We start from the raw sequence: 23166 nt of genomic DNA on the forward strand, positions 1-23166 counted from the left end.
TTTAGGGCCTCATCCTGGGTCCTGGATATCATTTGTGGGATGGCAGAGCACCCTCCACTTGCAGCAGCTGGAGCTGCTCATCACCTGTCGGAAGCAGGCCTTTAGTGTTCAGTTTGGTTTGTAATATGACAAGGACATAGTTTATTTTTATAGTTTTTGTGGGTTTGGGGTCTCTGACACCCTCCAAGCTGTCTTCCAGAGTTTGGAGATGCCCTAACACCTTCAGCATGGCCACTTCAAGTCTGATGTTAATAAACCTAAAACCTCAGATAATTATTTATCTTGACTTATATTTTTAACAGGAACTAAAAGTTGACAGGAAAGTAGCTGTTGTAAAACTCATTTTTTGCCTATGTATGTTATAAATGCATATAAAATGATAATTTAGATTTGTATAGAGATTTCTGAGCAAGAATCTCAAAAAACTTTGCAGGCTTAATAAATATTTGTAAACCACCTGCTAACTAGAGAATTATCATCACCCTTATCTTATCTATAGGAAATCTGAGGTATTGAGAAGTGAATGTCTTGCCCAAGATCATACTGCAAGTTTGGGACTAGAATCCATGTTTTTATGGCTTCTGATCTTGTGATTATAAGTGAACCCTGTTGAAGTCATTAGGAGTTTAGTCATTGACTTGGATGGGTCTATGTCCAAATTTCTTGGTCAAAGTATAGTCAAGGTCCAGACTCCAGAGAAAATAATAATAAAAAATAACAATGATGATAATTAAAAAGATGTGGAAGTCCATTCAAAAGTGTCTGGGAGTCAGGATTTGGCCCACAGTCAACATATTGACTACTCCAGGTCAGAGCTTCAGACACTCATATAAATTAGCTAAGAGCTTGTCTATATGATGATTTAGTTCATAGCAAGCTGCAGTGTGAATCTACCTGCATTAGCCTGCAGTGCATTAACTCTCTGTGTAGACCTTATAGATGTGCACTTACAGTTCATGTCAAAGTGGAGTAAATCAAAGCACGCTAACAAACTGTCAGTGCATGTCAGCAGGGGCCACATGGACAGACTAATTCAGGGTAGAGTCACATTCCAGTTTGGTGTAAACTAAGTGTTCATGTAGACAAGCCCTAATTTAATTTCATTCATTTTGTGGATGGGTAAATGGAGGCACCAGTAGATTTAGTGTGGCCTCATGCAAGTCACAGCCAGTCAGTGACAAAGCACTGATTACAACACAGAAGTCCTGATCGAGGCCCAAGTCCTGCAAACCCTTATGCACATGTTTAACTTCATGCATATGTATAATTCCAGTGAAGTCAATGGGACTGCTCATGTGTGTAAAGTTAAGCACATGCTGAAGTGTTTGGAAAATCAGAGCCATAGTGCCCTGTTTAGATTTTTAAACAATTCCTTTGCTAGCATTGTCATTTTTCTACTCTTTTTCAAGTCATAAAACTAAATTAAGAGAGTAGTAGTAATGAATTTAAGGTGAGTGTGATTAAAAATAAAAAGGAAAAAGAACAGGAAAATTGATTACTATAATACTTCCTGTTGGAGCAGAGGTTGTAGAGCCAGGAGACCAAATATAGAAAACACTCCTAGATGATAGATATTATCAACAAAAATTTTAAATGTTCATATTTCACTTTTGGCTTTTTAAAATCCTTCACAGTACATTAAGTAAAATGTCTGAATTGTAACTCAAATAATGTAAAAACTGTGTATTATTTGAATTCATATTTTGCTTAAAAATTACAGTGACAGAAGGAACACAATCTGTCTCAAATCATATTTGATGTCACTTGGAATTATTGATCACTAGGATTCTAGTGGCAAGAATCTTTTCCCATCAGGTACAGTTGTGGCTTATGCTGTGGTTGGTCTGCAGTGTGGAAGAAGGCAGAAAACCATAGACAAGATAAACCATGGGGATTAAAGAAACAATTTGTTACTAAAGCTTGATAATGTATTGTTAATAGTATTTTGCATGTTTGGTATAACTTCTGACCATCTATAAGAAATGAGATTAATATATTGTGTTCCTTATAGTTGAAATAAAATGGAGAGTAAAAATTTTCACCAGTGTTCATTTATAAAGAAATTGGAATGAAACATTGACATGTACATTCTAACTTTCAGACCATGTACTTTAGTGGCAACAGTATGCCAATATGAAACTCTGTGTGTGTGTGTGTGTGTGTATGTTTTGTTTTAAAGCATCTGAGTCAGGACTTTGAGGACTCTTCATGCTCTTCAGCTCAACGAAAAAGTAACAGGCAGTTTTACAAATTTATTATATTTCCTGGCAAGTGGATTAAAGTCTGGTATGATCGACTTGCCTTGTTGGCATTACTGGATCGGTAAGCTTTCTTCATACTAGTGTCATGAATTTCTCCTCACAGGTAAAAATGCAAACTATTAAAAAAGGAGTGAATGGTGGGACTCCTTTTAAATAAATACCTGTTTAGTTTAAGTGTGGGGAAATGTTTCTGTGCTCCAAGCCTCAAACTTCAGAGCTTTTTCTGGCCCATGACCCTTCTATATAAGAAGTATCTGAGGGGTAGCCATCTTAGTCTGTATCCACAAAATCAATGAGGAGCCCGAAGAATTCCTCCGCTTCTGAAGAAGTGGGTTTTTTTTACCCACAAAAGCTTATGCCCAAATCTGTTAGTCTTTAAGGTGCCACAGGACTCCTCCTCCTATATGAGAAGAGACCTTGATTTATGTGAGGGCCCATTTGTGCGATAGTCCCCAATTTGACTCTGGACTCTGGGCCCCCTGCCTCTGGCATAGGTGCCGACTCTGTGGGTGGTCTGGGGCTGAAGCACCCATGGGAAAAAATTAGTGGGTGCTCTGCACCAGCCAAGCTCCCTCTGCCCCTGCCTTGCTGCCTCCTCCTTCCAAGCACGATGCCATGTCTTCGCTCCTCCCTCTCTCTCCCAGCACTCCCCTCCCCCCGCCGCTGCCTAACAGTTGTTTGGCAGTACTTAGGATTTTCCGGGAGGGAGTGGGAGAAGCAAGGACGCCGCGTGCTTAGGAGAGTAGGTGGAAAAGAGATGGGGCGGGGACTTGGGAGAAGGGGGTGGAATGGGAGCAGGGTCTTTGGGAAAGGGGTGGAAAGGGGGTGGAGTGAGGGTGGTGTGAGATGGGAAGAGGTGGTGCATGTGCAGGGGCAGGGCCAGAGGCAAAGAAGTGTCGAGCAACCACCTGGCAGAGGGGAAGTTAGCGCCTATATGACTGATTTGAAAATTAGTGTTGTGTGTGAATCAGGAAAAGAGAAGAAAAGAGGGAAAGGTGCCAGATTTTTGTCACTGAAATACTTCCAAATTTTAAGAACAAAATGCAGGAGGGAATCCTCCTGTTTCCCCACCCTAACTCAATTATTTGACAAGACACAATTCTGTTTCTTTCTCTGGCATCTCTTCTTCTTTTCTTTCCCCCATGTCAGTTGTAATCAGCTGTTTTGGCAGTGCTCTTTGCTGCTAGACCCTCTGCCCCTTATAATCTGCTAGACTATTATCAACCCAAAACAACTAAGCCTACATAGACAGTGACTGCAGGCTAGCCTGTCATAAGCTTGATCTCTCTTTGTGTGGGTGTATGCCCTATATACATGTTAATATTATCTCTGCTGCAGATATTTCAGAAGACAGCTTTAGTGTATGTAGTAAGATAAGTTAGATCTAGTATATATGCTGCTGTATATATAGTGCCTTGTCTAAGCACTTCAAATGCATGGAAAAATATCCACAATACACTCTTTTTGTTATGGATTGAGTATTTAAATTGCTTTTCTCTGCACACCTGTTCTAATAAATCTTATTAAACATATGAAAGATTTAATATGTTTCAGTACTACAGATAAGAACAAATTGTATATCTTTTGTAATTGTATATTATTAGGGTTGCACTTTAAAGAATAATTTTAACATGACAACAGTATTGCTTGCCACCTTTGGCCACATACTATATTTTGTCTTTAGCATTTTTAGTACATGAATGCATATCATTCGCTTTAAAAACTATTTTATAGAGAGATTTACAGGGAAATGCACACTAAAGTATACAAATTACTTGGTGAAATTCTATGCAGAAAGTCAGACTAGATGATCATAATGGTCTCTGCTAGCCTTAAAATCTATTCAACTATGAAATAAAATAAACAACTTTGAATACAAGGTTTGGGTGTCATAATGAGATGTACAATTAAAGACTTGGAATGAAGAATTATACACTAAGTCCACAAGCAGTTGGTGTAGAATTTTGAGGGCAGATCCTCCGGTGGTGTAGTGTTGTAGCCAAGACAGTGCAGCGATGGCAATGTACGTCAACTGAGAATCTGTCCCTTTATCTGCTAATAGTTACATGGGTACTTCTCTCCTTTTGAAACTCCTTTTATTTATTTTATTCCGGTAGGACTGATGCTATCAAGGAGAATGTGTTGGCTGTTCTTCTAGTAGCTCTTGTCTCATTTTTTGGGTTCCTGACTCTGAACCAAGGCTTTTGTAAAGACATTTGGGTCCTCCTGTTCTGTGTTGTCATGGCTGGTTGCCAGTATTCCCTTCTAAAGGTAAGAAATAAGTATTTTTCCTATCCACAAAATCTCCTAGAATTTTTGGGGATCCAAAAACCTATAAATATTTTTTTTCTGTTTTTGTTTTTAGAGTGTTCAGCCTGACCCTGCCTCACCAATACACGTAAGTCTCAGCAAGCAGAGCAAGTTTGCTTTTTATAGTATCACTTTTGTACTGAGAGGGAATCAGTTGGTACTACTATGATGCTACCCAAGGTCGTCATGAGACACCACTTTACCGCTACCTGCTCTTAGTGTGCTGTCATCTCATCTGTGCCTGTTCTAGTCCAGCTCCCTGGAACCAATAACCTCTGGCAACACAAGCGCTACCTTCCAGGCCTCTGCAAACCTCACTCCCTCTCTGCAGGCTAGTGATAGGCACGCAACAACCCCTGAGTCCTCGAAGCAATTCCTGTAGCATCCAGCCCCTTGTCCACCAGCCACTCACAAGAGTTACCAGATATGGTGTCCCCAGAGGGACAGTATACACATAAGAATGCTGTAAGCAGGGTGGGATGAGCGAGGCAGCTGCCCCGGGTGGAAAAATGGGGTGAAGAAATGCCAAAAAAATATATATTTAACAGGCCAAGCCCCTGTCTACAAAAGTTTGTCACCCAAAGCAATCTCCCAGCATCTCCAGCCAACATGACTGGGATCCCTATTTCATGAATGCAAAAAGTGCTGTCCTTTTGCTTCCTTGGTTAATGATAAAATGGTGTCCTTTTGTCTTCTTATATCTCCCAAACATCCATTATTGGTCCCAAGAGTCAGAATGACCCCCCATGGTTTATTCCCTGGTGTGTTGACTTCATGTTGACTTCATGTGTAAACGGGCTTCCTTGTATTGGCTTTAGATGCTTAATTTAAATGTGAACCAAGACAGATAGGGGAATATACATCCCTTTGTCTGGCAGAAACCAATGCTGCCTCGATTGAGACTCTTTCTAGGAACATATTTTCAGTATATATACACAACTTTTTTCATGGCATTTGTGCATACATTTCACAATGACATTAATGATCAGTAAGAACCCAGCTTTTATTGAAGACCTCATGTAACATTCTGTATGATAAATACTATGAAAGCAGGGTGCGAGGTGTAATGAGGTTGTCAGATCTGCTAGGAGTTGCTGTTACAGAGCAGTGAACCCTTTGTCTGTTGGCACTGATGGGTTCTTAGTGTCATAACAGTGAAACATTTAAATAAGTGGCTCTTGTAAATATTGTTGGTTGTTTATCAAGAACCCTATTGTGTGTGGCTTTTGTGGCTTCAGTACTATTTTTATTCATGATTGATTATTTGCATTCATCATTACTTTTGGGTACTCTATGTCCTAAAATATAATAAACATAAATATGTCTGAATTAGATTATTCAGAAACTCAGTCATATGGCATCTGACCAACATTTCCTCTGTTTTCCATTAACAACTGTTGGCTTTTAAAACAGCAACAATCCAGACTCATCCCTCAGTCTTCAGTCAATAGGGATTTAAAATTCATCTTCAAGACAGATCATTGATTTTTAATCTGCTATTACTGATCTTTTCCTCAAAGTCATTAAGAAAAAGTACATAATTGACTGATCAAATAGCACATGCTTCCTTATTAAATTAATCTATTCCTATCGTTGTATTTCTATATAATATTCATCCTTCCTTCACAAAGTACCATAACTGGGAGAAGTATAATTGAGGTATTAGCAATGTATTGTTGTAAATTGTCACTAGCAGTATGTGTATTAGGTTACATTGAGAAGAGATATGCAGGATCTGCCTTACTGCGAGTATTAGCTGCTCTGGTATTCTGAATCATATCTCCAGGGCAGTAGTACATTAGAAATACTGATTCTATGTTGGAAATGCATTGGTTTGCTGGCATCTGATTGTCCTATCTAGGAATATCTCTTCCAGAAATAACATGTGCACCAGGGGAAAAGATTCAGTGCATCTATTGCTCCCAGGATAGTGAAAGAAATGGCAGTGTGATATTGGATACAGTACATTAAACAAATAAGAGATGTGTTCTGACACTTATCAGTTGGTTAGCTGTAATGTAAGGCAACCAGTACTAGGTAAGGGGCATGAGCAAAAATCAGTACAGTTGATTTCCTTATCTAGAAGCATAATGTGATGTAATGTAAGGGGGCGAGGGGAAGGAGTTTGCTAACTGTTGGAGGAGGATTGAACTTTTTCTCCAAGTCAGAATATTGGGTGTACTCACTCAGGATCTGTGCCTATCCTTCAGTTTGTTGATTTTGGGCTCTCTCACCTTCTGGGAAGTCTGCAGTTAGGTAAAAGAGCACTTGCTGTTTGCAAGCTGCTCTTGGGAATGGTGTGGTGAGGGTGGGAACTACAAATCAGCACCATCTCCTTGATTCTTTCCCTTTTATAGTGAGTTTTAGCCTGTCATTTTGAAGACTGGAAATATAAATTTATTTTTAAATCAGGGTTCTTTGCAGTTTATAGTTGTAAATTCTACCAAGGTGAACTTGAAGGATTCTTAGTTTCCTTTCCTGCATCAATCATTCCTAGAAATTATGGAATTGCTCAGCTATTGCACATTTGCAGGCAATTCGTGCCTACCTGAAAACTGGACAGTGTTGATAAACATTAGTTTACAAATCCATTTCTTGTAGTGTATGTTATTTCCAGGGACTTTAAAAGATATTCAGACCTCAGGAAAGAGCTAATTTTCAAGATGCCAAAAATAGACCATATTTGTTGGTTCGACTAACACATTTCTACACACAATAATGTGAACAGTAATCAAATCACTTCCACATGCAAACACTGATAATGTGCACATTTGTTTTAAGAGGGGTGGTAACCAGCATAATCAAAACTTCATTATAATCACATCCTAGCCTAAATTATTTGTAGTATCAAAGACGAAATAACTAATGAAGCTTTATTGAGGCATATTTTCATACAATACCATGGCTAGAATTTTACAGTCACAGTAAAAATGTTATAACATCATCCATCATACTATACTCTACATGTCATGCAGTATTATAACAAAGTGATGATATAAACGATTCCCTCCCCAACCGTCCCACAAGCCTTGGTTTATTAAGAAGTGCCTGTAAAATATTTTTTCATAGTATCTTTTCACTCAACATTTTAAACATGAAACATGTTTATATTTAACATAAATTAAACTAGAAGATTTAATCCGTATTGCATTATGCATTATAATCACTTAAAAGTTATTAAATTTTATAAAATGAGATGTATTAATGGAGGCTTGCTGGAATTAGTTGGCATCATGAAAAATAAGACAACAAGTAGGCTTGAAAGGATACCATACTGTACTACTTCATAATTCACACAGCTACATTAAAGTTAAAGTAGAAAGATAGCTTGATGCTAATGAGAGGATGCAGAACAGCAGGGAGATTAAAGAATGATCAATGTTATAAAGCTGAATGACAATGCAGCTGAAATTTTCCAAACAAGGCTAGGGAGCAGTGGGATAATCTGGGGGTTCTTCTGGGTCCATTCTTATTCTTGGATTCTCAGGCTACAGTGGCCCCTCGTGCTTTTGATCATCCATGGCTTCTAGCAGACTCCAAACATTCTTTCCAATCTCTTTCAGGCATATCTTGCAGTTGTCGGTCATGGCTTTGTCATCTTGAAACTATACTACTGTAACAGATTCTATTTAGGACTGTCCTTGAAGACAGCCCAGAGTAATAAGAAATAAAGAATAAATTTTTGACAGTGAGGATAATTAACCATTGCAACAATTTACCAAGGGTTGTGGTGGATTCTCCATCACTGACAATTTTTAATTCAAGATCGGATTTTTTTTTCTAAAAGACGTGCTCTAGATATTATTTTGGGGAAGTTCTATGGCCTGGGCTATACAGGAAGTCAGACTAGATGTTCACAGTGATCCCTTCTGGCCTTAGAATTTATTAATCTAGTCAGGAGATGTAGAATGCCTGTGCCTAGTGTGTAAGACCAGCTCCAGGCACCAGCTGAGCAAGCTCGTGCTTGGGGTGGCAGATTCTATAGGGTGGCATTCTGGCCAAACCTGGGGCGACACGGCTGCTTTTTTTTTTTCTTTTTTGGTATGCCAGCTCAGCAGGGCAGCCCGCGTCCTTCCCTCCCTGCCGACTGGAGCGGCGCAGAACCCTTCCGGCTGGCGGCGTGGCAGTCGGGGCCACGCGGAGAGTGCCCCACTGAAGCGCTGGTCTCCCCCCTCGCTCCCGCCCCCTCCCTCTCCCCTCCACTAGACCGGGCTCACACCCTGCACGCACAGGAAGTCCTCCTGCACCCTGGCTCCAGCTGCCCTGTAGGGTTTTTTTTGTTTGTTTCTTTTCCTCTGCTTTGCCGGCTGCACTGTTTTTTTGCTGCCCCCCCCGCTTTGCCGCTCCATCTGTGCCATGTTTTTGTCCGCCTCCTGCTTTGCCACTCCGCCCCCCCCCTTTTTTTTTTTGCTTGGGGAGGCAAAAAAGCCAGAGCTGGCCCTGCTAGTGTGGAGTGTGTCACTATGAGCATATAAGGCGAGTGCTCAGATCTCTACAGTGGTTTCCTGTTCACTTCATGATGCAATTTAAGGTGTTGCTGAATAGCCTGAAAGTCCTGTATGTCCGTCCAGAGCAAATTTTTGTGGTAGATATCACAGCAGGCCTCATAGAAGCAGTCTAATGAAATCATCTGGGATCCTACTTCTGTGAACAAAAAACCGAGGTCTCAGCAGACTAGTGTGAGATACCAAGGTGGTGGGTACATTTTAGATAGGTAGATATATATGGCTTCTGCCTTTTGAAATTTTTTCCAACTAGTTGTCTGCCAGAGTCTCAGGTTAGTGAGCTTCAGAACAGAACATAGAGCTCATTTAATGTGATTAATGTTCAGTTTCTGTGTTTAATGTTATGTTCTCAATAGTTTTGTTATGCTTTGCTTTGGCATTTAGTTTGGAATGTTCTCTGCTTTTAGTACTTAGTTGCCTAATTCTTGCTGCTGACAGTTCTAATGCTACTTTCTGAGAGAGGGTAGGGCCTGAGTTTCACTCACACTGCACTGGGTTAGCTCAGGCAAGTAACTCCCACCTAACACCTGCTTAGACACTTGGCTTTCATTCATAAGCCCCTTGAAGTTTCCTGCTTTGTACGTACATGTGTGTACACACACACACGCTTCCTCCCTCTCCTCCCTCACGACGACTTCTTCCCCTCCTCCCCATTTTGTGTGTCTTTCAGAAATAGAGCCACACAGGAGAAAAATATTACATAGAGCTGGTTGAAATTTTCCCATCAAATTATCTTTAATTGAAAAAATGGCTTTTCAGCTAAACAAAAATAGCTGGAAAACAAATATAAAAAACAAAAACAAACCAACTATTTTTGTTGAATATTTTCAAGTGTTGTTGAAATAATTTAAATAATAATAATCAGGCTTGGAGTTTATTATTTATTTTTTGACACTCAAACTCCAAAACCTAAAAATTTCAAATAAATAATTTCACAAAATTAATTTTAAAAAAGTGGTTTCAAATTTTTCACAGGGGAAAATAATTTGCCAACCAGCTGTACATATAACCAGGTAATCCCAGTAAAAAAATTTTTTTTTAAATCTAAAAATGTTGCAGGAGGACTCAAGGGCAGGCCAGCTTTACCAGGATGAAGTTATTTCCTTATGGTGAAATTGACCAGTACAAAGCAAGTAATATTTTGTAGATTATTCCTTAAATTTATAATTCCCTTGTGTCAATGATGAACTGCAATCCCTGCATCCCTTTTCAATGGAAGGCTGTCTGGTCTGGGAGCATGCCCATTGTAGCCAGCTGGCATGGGTTGAAAATGTGCTTTTCTCTAATCCTTAAACCTCTGAAAAGCGTTAATGTGTCCACCTCCAGTTGTTGATACAACAGGAACTTGTTTTCTCCAGCAAGTACTGCTGTAGGAGAATTAGCAGGTATTGGATCTCTTCAAGGAACTTCTACCTCCTGTCAATTATCCACTTCCCAGCCTCATGAGTAACCTCTCAGTGTTGAGCAATCACCCTCATGTGAGGCACAGTTGACAGGCTCTCCTTCAACACTCATATCAGCAGCAATACCCCTTTCTCTGCTACTGCTTGTCCCCTGTGACTGGGGAGCTTGAGTGGTCTGTCATGATCTAGGCAATATTTGCTCCTTGAGACATCAAGTGGCAAATATGTCAGGATATCACCTTAACAGATGGGTGCCATAGGGTATTTCTTCCTTTTTTTGATTGTCTGGCTGCTCTCCAGGCATATGGCTATATTTTTAGGTGCCTCCTAAAAGGCACTTAAAAGCCTGGATTACTACCAGAGCAGAGGACCGTCTCTTGTTTCTTCTTTGGACATCTCCCACCATCACATCCACATCCCTGTTGCTGCTTTTTCTTTTCTCTAACTTCCTTCTTGTCCTATCGCAAATCCACAAAGAGATTTCCAAGATGAACTCACAACTATTTCATATAAACAAATCCTCTTCAGATGAATGTCAGCATAATGTGAATATTTAAGGGCTGTGAATTCTCACTGATTAGAGTCAGTGAGAATATTTATTAATGTTTTTGTTGATGTTTTCCCAGCTCTAAAGTCAACAGCCAAGGTGTTACAAAATTGGGGTCCTTGTGGATACAATGCTGCTCCTAACTGTGTTCCAGTGACCCACCGCCTGATTTTAGATAATCTCTATGAGCCTGAGTTTCCCCCTCTGTGCCTCAGTTTCCTTGCCTGTAAAATGGAAAAAATAGTATTTACCCACTTTTTGTAAACTGTTTAGAGATTCTCTGATAAAGGATCTCCATAAATGCAAAATGCTATGACTACTACACGGGAAACCTCATTCCAACATATTCAATAGCAGGAGTAAAATTTAAAGAACTATACAGTAAATATATCCGCTTGGGATTGAGGGTTGTTTGGAACTAAACCTCTGGCCAGCTAGTCATAAGACTTAAAGTAGTTACTGTGCTAAAGTCAAAATTTGGGTACCAAAATTCAATAGATAAAAGACAAAAATGTAGCTCAAAGCTCAAATAGTCTTTAGCTGTCAGTGCACATGGCACTGAGGAATTGTTCCTAAAATTCAATGCTTTTTAAGTGTTTTTCTTGGATGCAGTTTGTCTCTAAGGTAAATGAATAACACTCTAAAACAATAACACTCTAAAGACAACTAGAAAACACTCCTAATTTTACCATTATACCTAGGTTTCTACCTTTACTTTGTTTTTCATGGACATACAACTTATTTAAGAGAAAAAGAGAGAGGGAAAATTGCAGCCTTTAGTATAATGTTGAGGCCAGGACTAAATGCTAACTAGGCTTCACTTTGACTTAATTCACATTTCCTGAATCCAAGATGCAATGTAAGCACACCAGTTCCTAGTAATCTGCTGCCTTGCTAACTGAGTGATCCCAAAAGCGATTACAGGTCAGTCAATATTAATACCAAAGTATGAGCCTGGCTGAAGGCCAAAAATTATGGTCACTTTGTCTCTTCTTCTAGATTAAAAAACAGATTGTGAAGAAGTGCTCTTTTACTAGAGAAGAGTTGCTCACTTAAATTACATTTTGCAAATACAGATGGGTTTACGGCAACATTTTATAAGGCAAACCTGAATCCTTGTCACTTTGATTTTGGCTTTTCACACTCAAGGCATCCTTTGAATTGCCAGTGTATAAAATGTTCTATTTACCCTTGAGCTTGCTGTCAGAAGAGCTGTTAATATTTTCTTTAAATATCTGCTGGTATTTTCTCCATCTCTCACTCCACAGAAATGTTTTGGAACCAGCTTGAATCGTGTAAATGAAAGGCATTTAATTTATTCTAAATATACGGGGTTATTTACCCTCCACTGCAGCATTCCTATCAGAGATTGGCATTTAGGGCAGCACTTGATGGGGGATGCTACCTCAGGCAGCAGCACATTAGTGTATAGTCAAATGACTCACGTTGATGAAAAAATAGAATAATATTGGTGATATGGTACATTTTACATAGTCCTTTTTGTCCCAAAGAATCCCACAAGCCATGAGTTTGATCCAACTATCCTTACACAGGCAAAACTACTATGATACTTCAGTACACAAACAGGAATTGCTTCACTCACTGCTGAAATCGAGGCATTCCTGGGGAGGAAAGCTGCAGCTGTTTACCATCATATGGTGTCACTATACAATGATTAAGGACAGGAAGAATAATACTATAGTGACTGAAACTGCACAGGGAATTAAAGCAAAATATAATTACCCAAGTTGGAACTGAGATAGGAAACAAAGATTAACACACTTACTCTTGCAAAATATGCACTGGGATCTCTCATAACAGAGAGTGGGCAGCGCCTCACTTTTAAGCTTCCTCAGAAAACACCTCCAAAAGCACAGTGCCACTCAGCAGCACCATAAGGCATATGTTTAATATTGGTTTTGAGAAAAGAGGTCCCACCTATTAAATCACCCATACCATCAGTCACTTCCTGGAGAAATCTGCATTTTCCTTTGAGGTCTCTCATCCAAGTGCTGACATGACTTAGCTTGTGAGATATGATGAGCTTTCAACCCAAATGAGGTGGCATTAGTTCAGCTCTCAGTGAAGTGCTTTTTAAAAAAAACAAAAACAAAGAATGATTGATTGAAGAAAAAAAAAAAAGACCAAGACCAGCTGAGCTGAATCAGAACTGTAATTATAGGAGTTCATTTAAAAAGCAAAGGTAGGACATTCTGGGTAACATAACATAATGTGTTTTTTCCCAGACTACATTGGAGATTAATGTAAGGATACAGTGAAAGGAATCAGGATTTTAATTTTTATAAGGCCTGAGGAAAGACCTTGGTATTGAAAGAGCTGTCAGGAAGCCCCTTATGAAAATGTACAGTATTTTAGTGATGGACAAACCACATTCCGATACAAGAAAAGAATAGACTCAGCTATCTTCTGGGTGATAAACTGAATTATTTAAATGTCGGAAAATACTTTTTAAAAAAAAAAGTTTTCATTTTTGTGTTCTCTGTGCAGTTCCAAATAGTTATGGGGGAGGGGAAGTAGTGGGTCCCTCTATGTCAAGTGGCTTGCTTTAATTTAAACAGTAGTGAGAAGTAAGGGGACCATAAGATAGAAGTGAGGTGGCCCGTTAATAAGGGGCCTATTTCCCTACAAGCCCCCCCAGTAATTTAAACACTGATTAGGTGGATTGCAAGAGGGTTTTTAAAGGTATTTCTGGCCTGACTAAAAGCAAGGACATTCAGAAAATGTTGGGTGTGCCTGCCCTTAGAATTTCCATCACAGTTGCTTGGCCCCACAGTGTTTAGAGCATGTGGAAATAGCCACACGTCTGTAGTGTAACTGACCACACTGCAGGATGTCACTGTGTGTGATGAACACCTGTCCCTTAGATGTCTGGTAGGGTGCTCTGTCTACTGTGAGCTCAGAGGCAAGCACTGTCAGTGCTTCAGGCATTAGGCTCCACAGGTTTCCTGCCCAACCCTCAGCTTGCAGTCCCAGTTCTCAGGCTCATGTTCCCCAGCCTTCCGTCTGCAGCCAGCTCCCAGAGTGCAGCCTTCAGCGCAGCTCCAATCCCCTCTGACTTAGACACTTCAATTTAATGTCCTCTAAGAATTATGGCGCCTCAGCTGGCTGGTTGTTAAACTGGGCAAGGCAGTGCCTTTTGCTGGCTAGATCAGGGTTTCTCAAACAGGGGTCACAGCTTGTGTAGGGAAAGCCTCTGGCGGGCTGGGCAGTGTATTTACCTGCCCTGTCCGCAAGTCTGGCCAATCGCGGCTCCCACTGGCCCAGAGCAGTGATCCAGTACCTCCCTCCAGCTCAGCCTTGGTGAGGGGAAACTACCCAGTAATGAGCCAGCTAGGTTGTAACAGTATTATGCAGAGGCAGTTTTAAACATCTTTCCTTTTAGCTTTTGATCATTAGGTAAAATTTGACTAGTAGAGTCTACCCAAAACACCCAATCCTGTTAGCTGGTGTTGATCCTTCAGAGTAAGAGTTGAATGAGTTCTGCCAAATCTATCAGATAGGTGGCTAGTTACTGCTGTCAAGGTATCAGTGACTCTCTCTCTTGAGAAGATCTAGGGTCTGAGCTGAGCAATCTTGAGGTTGGACTCCCAGGACAAAACTTTAACTAAGCTGTGAATTTATTAACAAAGAAATAAGACATGAAAGCAGGCTGTGCAAGGCATAATCTCAGTTGGTGATCGTGGCAATGCCCATTGCAATAATATAGGAAATATATTCCCATTAAGGATTTGGCTAATGGTAAAAATAAATGTTGAAGGGTGCCCACTGTAAACACTTCTGTATGTTACTTAGAATACAGGTGGCAGGAACCTCTGATTTACAGACAGATTCCTGATTCTCATGTATGTTTGCAAGATTAGGTAAAAATATGAAGCTATCTTCTGAGTGGGTCATATCAGCTAATACTCTGATAACTGGACAGAGGCAGCGAGAGCTTTGCATCTGGGTGAGCCAGACCAATGGGAGTTTGCCTACCAACTTCACTGTAGAAGTGTCACTACCTTTTGCTTTTTTCTGATGCTTTTGACGATCTCTCTCACTCTCTTCTCCCTTCCTCTCCCCCCAGTCGCCTCATCAAGTAGCAACTCTTCCTTTGCCTGAAGAGCTAGCAGCAGGGGGAATTGAGATGAGTGACTCACCCCTGTGACCATTCCAGGTGCACTCCTTCCCCTCCCTCTTCCTGCTCATAGGCTGCCTCACCCACAGCTTTGAATCAAGGATTGTTTCAGCTGGAGGGGACAGAGGGCTAAATCCAAAAGAGATTTAGCTGCCTAACTGAAACTTGAGGTGCTTAAATTGAAAATTTAAATCTTCAAAACCTAACTTCCCTAGGTGCCTATGGTTCCACTGATAAAGTCCGCATGGCACTTACATTTCTGCATGTGCACAGTCATCTAAGTCCCAGGCATCTAACTCATGCTTAAGCTATAGTGGAATCCTCAAACTAGGCATTGCTCTGCTTATCTCACCAATTTGATTTGGTAGGCATTTGTAGGGGTCTCTTTCCAGATCAGGCCTGTCACAAAACCATGTAGGTGGTGATGCTCCTGCTCACCCTGTAATATTTAGCCCAGTGGTTACAGCAGCATCAGGCAGAGGGGGAATTTGAACCTGGGTAACCCACATGCTGGGTGAGTACTGTAACCACTGGGTTAAAGGTTATCATGGTACCACCACCAACTTCTCCTCCTCCATTGTTTTGTGCGAGAAATTACTTAGATACCTAGCTCCAGGAGAGGGTTCATGACTGTAAATCCTGAGCAGAGGGAGGTGCCTAACTCCATTTGAGAGGTGAGACCCAGAGCCTCCCTTGGGTACAGCAAATCAGGAAGACCGGAAAGCCCTGCGCTTTGGAGGCCCCTGCACTTCCATAAAACCATGAGGAAGCGTGTAGGGAGGTGAAGCAGGAGGCGGCTGGACAAGCAGGGGGAGGAGGCGAGTGGCAGGTGGAAGGGGGTGAGGAGGTGGGCAGGCAGACGCTGAGGAGAGCAGGAGGTGGGGGTGAGGAGGCGAGCAGTGGCCACCGGCAGCCCCCCTACCAGAACCTCTCCCTCCCCCAGCGCCTCCTGCTCGCTGGCAGGTCCTGCCGATCAGTATCTCCCTCTTGCTCTCAGCGCCTACCGTTTTTGTGGCATCAGAGAGTACTGGGGGGAAGTGGAGAGGAGCAATTCCTTTCAGAGGGGTCTCCCATTGGTTAGCTTAGTCAGTTTTTGTTGATCCCATTCTTAGATACTTAACTCTCTCCATGCATTGTATAGGGAATTTGGGAACTTAAATTGGTGCTGTAGACTTTATTAGGTGGCAGGGTGACTAAAAGTAAGGCATTGCAATGTTGAATCTAAGTCTTTTTTCTGGGTCTACCCCAGAAAGTCTGGAAGTGGTTGGAGTCCCTTCCTGTCTTCTCAAATGTAGGAATATGGCCCAGCAGAGGCAGCAGTACTAGGATTCCTGGTGCAGAGCCAAAACAACATTAAAGTAGGGAACTAGCTGTAATTGTGGCAATAGAGAGCGAAACAGAGGCAGAGGAGAAGTGGAAATCACTCCATCAGAGGTGAAAGAGAACCATATTTGAACTCGAGGGTTAATCTTCCCTTGTACCATCCCTACCATTTCTGAATTGGAGAGGATGAGCTGGAAGGTGTTCTCTGAGCTGGAACTGCTTGTTCTGACAAACTGTGTATTAATTTTGTAAAATGACCAGGCATCTACCAATGGCATTTAAATCAAGACCTTTAAACTTATTTCACTTGAAATCTACAATAAGACACATCACACATAAAATTTTCCAACGGAGAAAGGTTGAAGCTTTATACTTGTTGAAGCTTTATGCCTGTGAGAGCCCCAAAGCTCCTTTTATACGTTGTTGGCAGCAAATTAAAGAGCAAGATTCAGCTAGATCTAGATTTTTCTCAGAGTATGGTAATGACTTCTGTACAATTCTGTATTATTTTTAAAAGGTCTGAAAGAGCAGATTTTCAAAGGCACAAATGGCAGATTAGACTCTTCCTGTTGGTATGCATACTTCCACCTTTTCATGTTCTCTGTATGTTTAAATATCTCCTGTCTGTGTTCCATTCTATGCATAAGAAGAAGTGGGCTGTAGCCCACGAAAGCTTATGCTGAAATAAATTTGTTAGTCTCTAAGGTGCCACAAGTACTCCTGTTCTTTTTGCGGATACAGACTAACATGGCTGCTACTCTCAAAAATGGCAGATAGGCACCCTGCTCTGTAATTGCCATTTGTGCCTTTGAAAATCTACTCAGAAGTGGATAAAATCACTTTTTATCTACTATTAGTAGAACAAACAATTTAGGGGAAGTGTAAAGGTGGTATCAATTACAGAAACACTGAGGGAATCCGGGCTTAGGTGATTTAGGCATGTGAAAAAATTGGAAAAATATAGAGGAAACAGGATGTTAAAATTAGAAGTGGAGGGTAAGAGTAGAGCTGGAAGTCCCAAAACTAGAATAATGGATGTCAAACAAAAGGAATTGACTAGTTGTGGAGTTTGAGGAACTGCTTCAAGACAGAATGGAATGGAGAAGAAGGACTCGAAGAACTGACCCCATATGGATGAAACTAAGACAAAAAGAAGAACAGGAATATGGTATAGAAAATACTTACTGCCTGGTCTCTGCCCCCTATCAGTTTTATGCAGTGCTTAGCCACTGTCATGGATATAAAGAGGAAGATGAAGTGCAACATTAAGAAATATTTTATTTGTTTGTCTTTTCCAGGGACACAATCAAATCATAATGTACAGCAGACCAGTATATTTTTGTATCTTATGTGGCCTTATTTTGCTGCTAGATGCTGGATCTAAAGACAAAAATCCTTCGATTTACACAGTATATGGCTTGAAGCTCTTTTCTCCTGGATTTCTCCAATCAGCCAGAGACCATATAATAGGTGAGTTGATACTTCGCCTGTGAATGTAAAAATGAACTAACCATTAGGTGGAGAGCCTGCATTTTCCCATGTTGACAATCAAATTAATGTTATGGAGTAGTGTCTTTGTCTCCTTCGCTCATCTAAAGGTTAAACCTGTAGAAAAACTTTGAAGAAGGCAGCATGCAGATATAATGGCGTAGGGCATCCATCACTCACCCTAAAATCAGTTCTTGAAACAAGAAGGGTTATATCTATATTCTCTGTAGAAAACTAACAGTCACTGATGATATTAGAAAAAGACATCTGTGAATGCAGTTATGCCTTGTATGGTAGTCATGTACACAAAGACATCACATCACAGCTCAGCCACCTTCCCCACTCTGCTGCTCTGGGGAAGTCACACCTGCTATACCACATTGTGTCTGGGCACCTCGTTACTGGTAAAATATTTGCAATCTGATGATGCTTAGGACAAGAGCAACAAATATAGATTTAAATTTTCATCGTGAGTCAAAGAGCTGTGTGTGTAAACAATGATGAAGGGGAAAACATTATAACAATTACTAGTATAATTAAGGATATAAACAATAAGGGTGACATAATTTAAGGTAGAGAGAAGAAATTGGATGAAACTGAAAAAGAAACAAAAACAAACAAAAAAAAACTTAGGCTTAATATTGGGAAAACTTCCTGACACTGAGATGGGTTGGCTGTAGAACAGTCTCCCCAAGGAAGTGGTGGAAACCCAGTTGTTTAAGACATTTAAAACAAGAGAAAACAAAGTATTAGAGTGAGCAAGCTTGTGGCATGGACTAGATGACCTAATAGGACTTTTCCATCTGTGATCGCTATATCTGTGTGTAGCTGCAGCTAAAGTTTGCTTATGCTATTTTTAGGATGGACTTATGGCATTGTACGTCTTTGTTGGCTTCCATTTCCCCTCACCACAGACTAGGGGGAAACAGAGACCTGCATCACTTATTTTCATTAGTTTTGTTTGCTCTGATTACAGTTTCTTCTTACATCTTATTTTATCTGCCTGTCAAAAGTGAACAATAAAAACTCTGATACATAATTCGTCAAGAATCCTAAATGACTCCAGGGATAAGATAAATGGAAAAACTATAGCAACGGCTATAGAATGAGTGAGCTTATAAATGTGCTAATTTTGGCTGACCTTAGAGACGTCATAGAGCAGAGTCTTGAAGCAGACTGGAAAAGAGGGAGGGAGGTGGAGAGGGATTACAAACTCATATTGGCATTTGGAACCTATCAAAAATAGAAGCCAGCTGCCTTAAGCATCTCACCCTCTTGTTTTCTAGCTGTGAAAGCAGGTAATTCTTGGTATTACAGTGTCCCATTCATTATCATCATTCCACCATGTTTCTGGGATGCCTATTATGTCAATATTCTCATTTAATACCAGGCACTCAAGTTCGCCCATCTCAATATTTAAACTTCTAGCATTTGTATACAAACACTTTTAAAAATAGTCACTTTTTAGTTGTCTGCCTTCATGTGATGTGACTGAATGGGACTTTTTTTTCATTTGACTGTTTCTCTTCAGTTCCTACCTGTACTTTATCAAATTCTATCCTCTCTTTACTAGGATATTGAGAATCTTCATTAATAGATCCCCTCTCTGTGGGATGTCTCTGTCTGAATTATGTGCTCCTTTGCGCCTTTTGGCTTTCCACCAGCCCTTAGTTTAAAAACTCCTTTCTGACCTTTTTAATTTTACATGCCAGCAATCTGGTTCTGTTTTCGTTTAGGTGAAGCTCATCCTTCCTATTTAGGCTGCTCTTTTCCCAAAAGATTCCTCAATTCCTAATAAACCTATCACAAATTCCTAGGCCAAAAGTAGTACTGCTTGTTTGCAGTACGCTTTAACAGATAACACCAGGTAAGTGGATGGTGGCAATTTATTTTTGTATTTTGCCATTTCCTTTTTCAATTCTAAAAGAAGAAGTTTTCATAGAATCTTTTCCTGGTTCTTCAATACAACATTCAAATGTCTCACTCACACTGAAAAGATGCCCTGCAAAGCAGCAGCAGCAGCAGCAGTAATGGCCCACAGATATATCTGATACTGGGGAAAATCAAGGACCAGATTTTCTGTTAGTGATGCTCAGCACCCGCAACCTGGGTCAGATTTCAGACGTACTCAACTCCCATTTAGGTACTTAAATGAAGTGGCTGGATTTTCTCAAGTGCTCAGCACGTACTAGCTTCCCTGGTTCTCAATTCAGATTGATTAGGTTCAATACTGAATGGCAAATAAATCTTTATTGGGGTGATTGGTAGTTCAGGGGCTTGCTAATGAGACATGGATCCTATGTCACTGGTTCAAATCCAGCACAGGGCAGTAGTTACCAAAGTTTGCCAGCATCTGATGTATGCTGTTCAATGATGTATGTCAAGTGATTTGCTGATCTCACTCATAAGAACTACCACATATTGAATACATAACCACTTACATTAACAAACATGCTTTTAGCATTTATTGGCTGAAATAGGCTCAGTTCTGCACTTTTTATTTATGTTAATCTCCCAATGAGGTCAACTGAAATAAGGAATTCAAGATTGAATCCAATGAAGAAACTGATTTAAAGGCATGATCCTACAGCCATTTAAGTAGATAGCAAAACTGGCATTGATTTATTGTTGATTGTCTCCTAAATGGATTGTCTGCTAAGGCATAGACCAGTTTAAAACACATTTTATATGTAATGATGTTATGCATCTAACAAGTTTCTACTGAATTGAGTTTGTTTCACAATCTAGTAATAAACCTTTTACAGTAATTCACTGTGCAGCTTCAGAATGACCAGTTTCTTAGTCAGTCTTCCAAGTGCAAAAATTTTGGTTGATTTTCTTCATATATACTATATTAATATTCATAGTTATCAGAAATAAGACAGAAATAACACAGTACCTCTGGAAAACTTGTTTTATATTCTATGTCCCTTAGACAACAGTTCATTGATTTCTCAATATCCAACTCCAAAACACTTAAAAATAATATACTTTGCTTGTAATTTATTATACTATGCCTTATTTTTCAGTTCATGCTGTACCTATAAAGGGATCTATACACCATGGGTGAAATCCTAGATCCATTAAAGTTAATGGCAAAACTTCCATTGTCGTCAGTAGGGCCAGGAGTTCACCCCATATTATTAGCACAGTCTAGAATACTGAAAACAGAAATACTTGAATATCTTCACCATTTAAAGGAACTGTTTAAGTCCAGACAGCTCCAGCAGGCTGGCAGGACAATATGTAACCACTCACAAGACCTACATTTGAATCTACACTCAGAATTCTTCATGTGGTGAAAGAATGGATTTGCTACCTCTTGAGGGTACAAAGTTTACCAACTTGAAGAATCCAGAAGCTTGATATGATGATGTTATGTGTTCTTAACAGCAAGAGGTTGTCCAAATCTTTGACCATGAGGAAATATTACAACATAGCTGTTGCTGTACGGAGGGAAGATTGCATTATAAAGGAAGAAAATGGTGGGCAGGACTGCAGGGGTTAAGTCAATGCCCTGCATTCTCACTCAGGCAAGCCATAGCCCTTAAACCATGAAATAAAAGAAATGAGAAATTTTGGTCAGACTATGGGTGAGGAAGAGCCAGAAATGATGCTTTAGGCCATGGGTTCTCAAACTGGGGGTTGGGACCCTCAAGGGATTGCGAGATTATTACATGGAGAGTCGCGAGCTGTCAGCCTCCACCTCAAACCCTGCTTTGCATCCAGCATTTATAATGATGTTAAATATATTTAAAAGTGTTTTTAATTTATAATGGGGTTCGCACTCAGAGGCTTGCTATTTGAAAGGGGTCACCAGTACAAAAGTTTGAGAACCGCTGCTTTAGGCACTACTAAAATAAGTAAAATTACAACAATTGCCTGCTTTCACGGCTAGAAAACAAGAAGAGGGTGAGATGCTTAAGGCAGCTGGCTTCTATTTTTTATAGGTTCCAAATTCCAACATGAGTTTGTGATCTCTCTCCAGCTCCCTCTTACCTACAAAATATTGGGAATGACAAAGTAGCTTGTGCTGGTGGAGGAGTGGCGCTATATGTGAAAGAAAGCATAGAGTCAAATATAATACAAATCTTAAATGAATCAAACTGTACCATAGACTCTGTATGGATAGAAATTCCATGCTTGAATAATAGGAGCATAGCAGTAGGAATATGCTACCAACAACCTGACCAGGGTGGTGACTATGAAATGCTGTGGGAGATGAGAGATGCTATACAAATAGACAACTCAATAATAATAGTGGATTTCAGCTATCCCCATATTGACTGGGTATATGTCACTTCAAGACAGTTACAGAAATAAAGTTTCTGGACACCATTAATGACTGCTTTTTGGAGCAGCTAATTCTGGAACCCAGAAGTGGGAAGACAATTCCTGATTTAGTCCTAAGTGGAGCACAGGATATGGTAAAAGAGGTGAATATAGCTGAACCACTCAGTAGTAGCAACCATAGTATAATTAAATTTAACATCCCTGGAGGGGGAAAATACCAAAAAAACAAAAAAAACCAACAACAACAACAACAAACTTCACTACAGTAACATTAAACTTCATAAAGGGGAACTACACAAAAATGAAGAAACAAGTTAAACAGAAATTAAAAGGAACAGCCAGAAGAATGAAATGCCTGCAAGTTGCAGGGAAACTTTTAAAAAACACCACAATAGAGGCTCACATTAAATACCCCAAATTATAAATAATAGTAAGGACCAAAAGAAGTCACCATGGCTAAACAGAGTAAAACAAGTCACTAGAGGCATAAAGGCATCCTTTAAAAATTGGAAGTCAAATCCTACTGAGGAAAATAGAAAGGAACATAAACTCTGGCAAGTCAAGTGTAAAAGTGTAATTAGGCAGGTCGAAAAAGAATTTGAAGAGCAATTAGAAAAAGAAGCAAAAACTAACAGCATTTTTTTAAAAGTGCATCAGAAGCAGGAAACAATCAGTGGGGCCGCTGGATGATCAAGGTGATAAAGGAGCACTCAAGGAAGACAAAGCCATTGTGGAGAAACTAAATGAATTCTTTGCACCTGTTGTCACTTCAGAAGATGTGAGGGAAATTCCTACACCTGAGCCGTTCTTTTAGGTGACCAATCCTGAGGAACTGTACCAAACTGAAATTTCAATAGAAGAGATTTTGGAACAAACTGATAAATAAAATAGTAGTAAA

The 23166-nt window shown here is 40.1% G+C and overlaps 1 protein-coding gene across 1 annotated transcript in view; it reads left to right on the forward strand.

Moving 5' to 3' along the window:
* PCNX2 (pecanex 2) overlaps positions 1–23166 on the forward strand; it is a 242250-nt gene that overhangs the window by 53508 nt on the left and 165576 nt on the right. The window contains exons 10-13 of the mRNA XM_050949217.1: positions 2180–2322; positions 4379–4532; positions 4627–4659; positions 17786–17957. Coding sequence (XP_050805174.1) covers positions 2180–2322; positions 4379–4532; positions 4627–4659; positions 17786–17957 — 502 coding nt within the window. The remainder of the gene's footprint in view (positions 1–2179; positions 2323–4378; positions 4533–4626; positions 4660–17785; positions 17958–23166) is intronic.

This window comes from Gopherus flavomarginatus, chromosome 4 (assembly GCF_025201925.1).
Source record: "Gopherus flavomarginatus isolate rGopFla2 chromosome 4, rGopFla2.mat.asm, whole genome shotgun sequence".
Lineage (NCBI taxonomy): Eukaryota > Metazoa > Chordata > Testudines > Testudinidae > Gopherus > Gopherus flavomarginatus.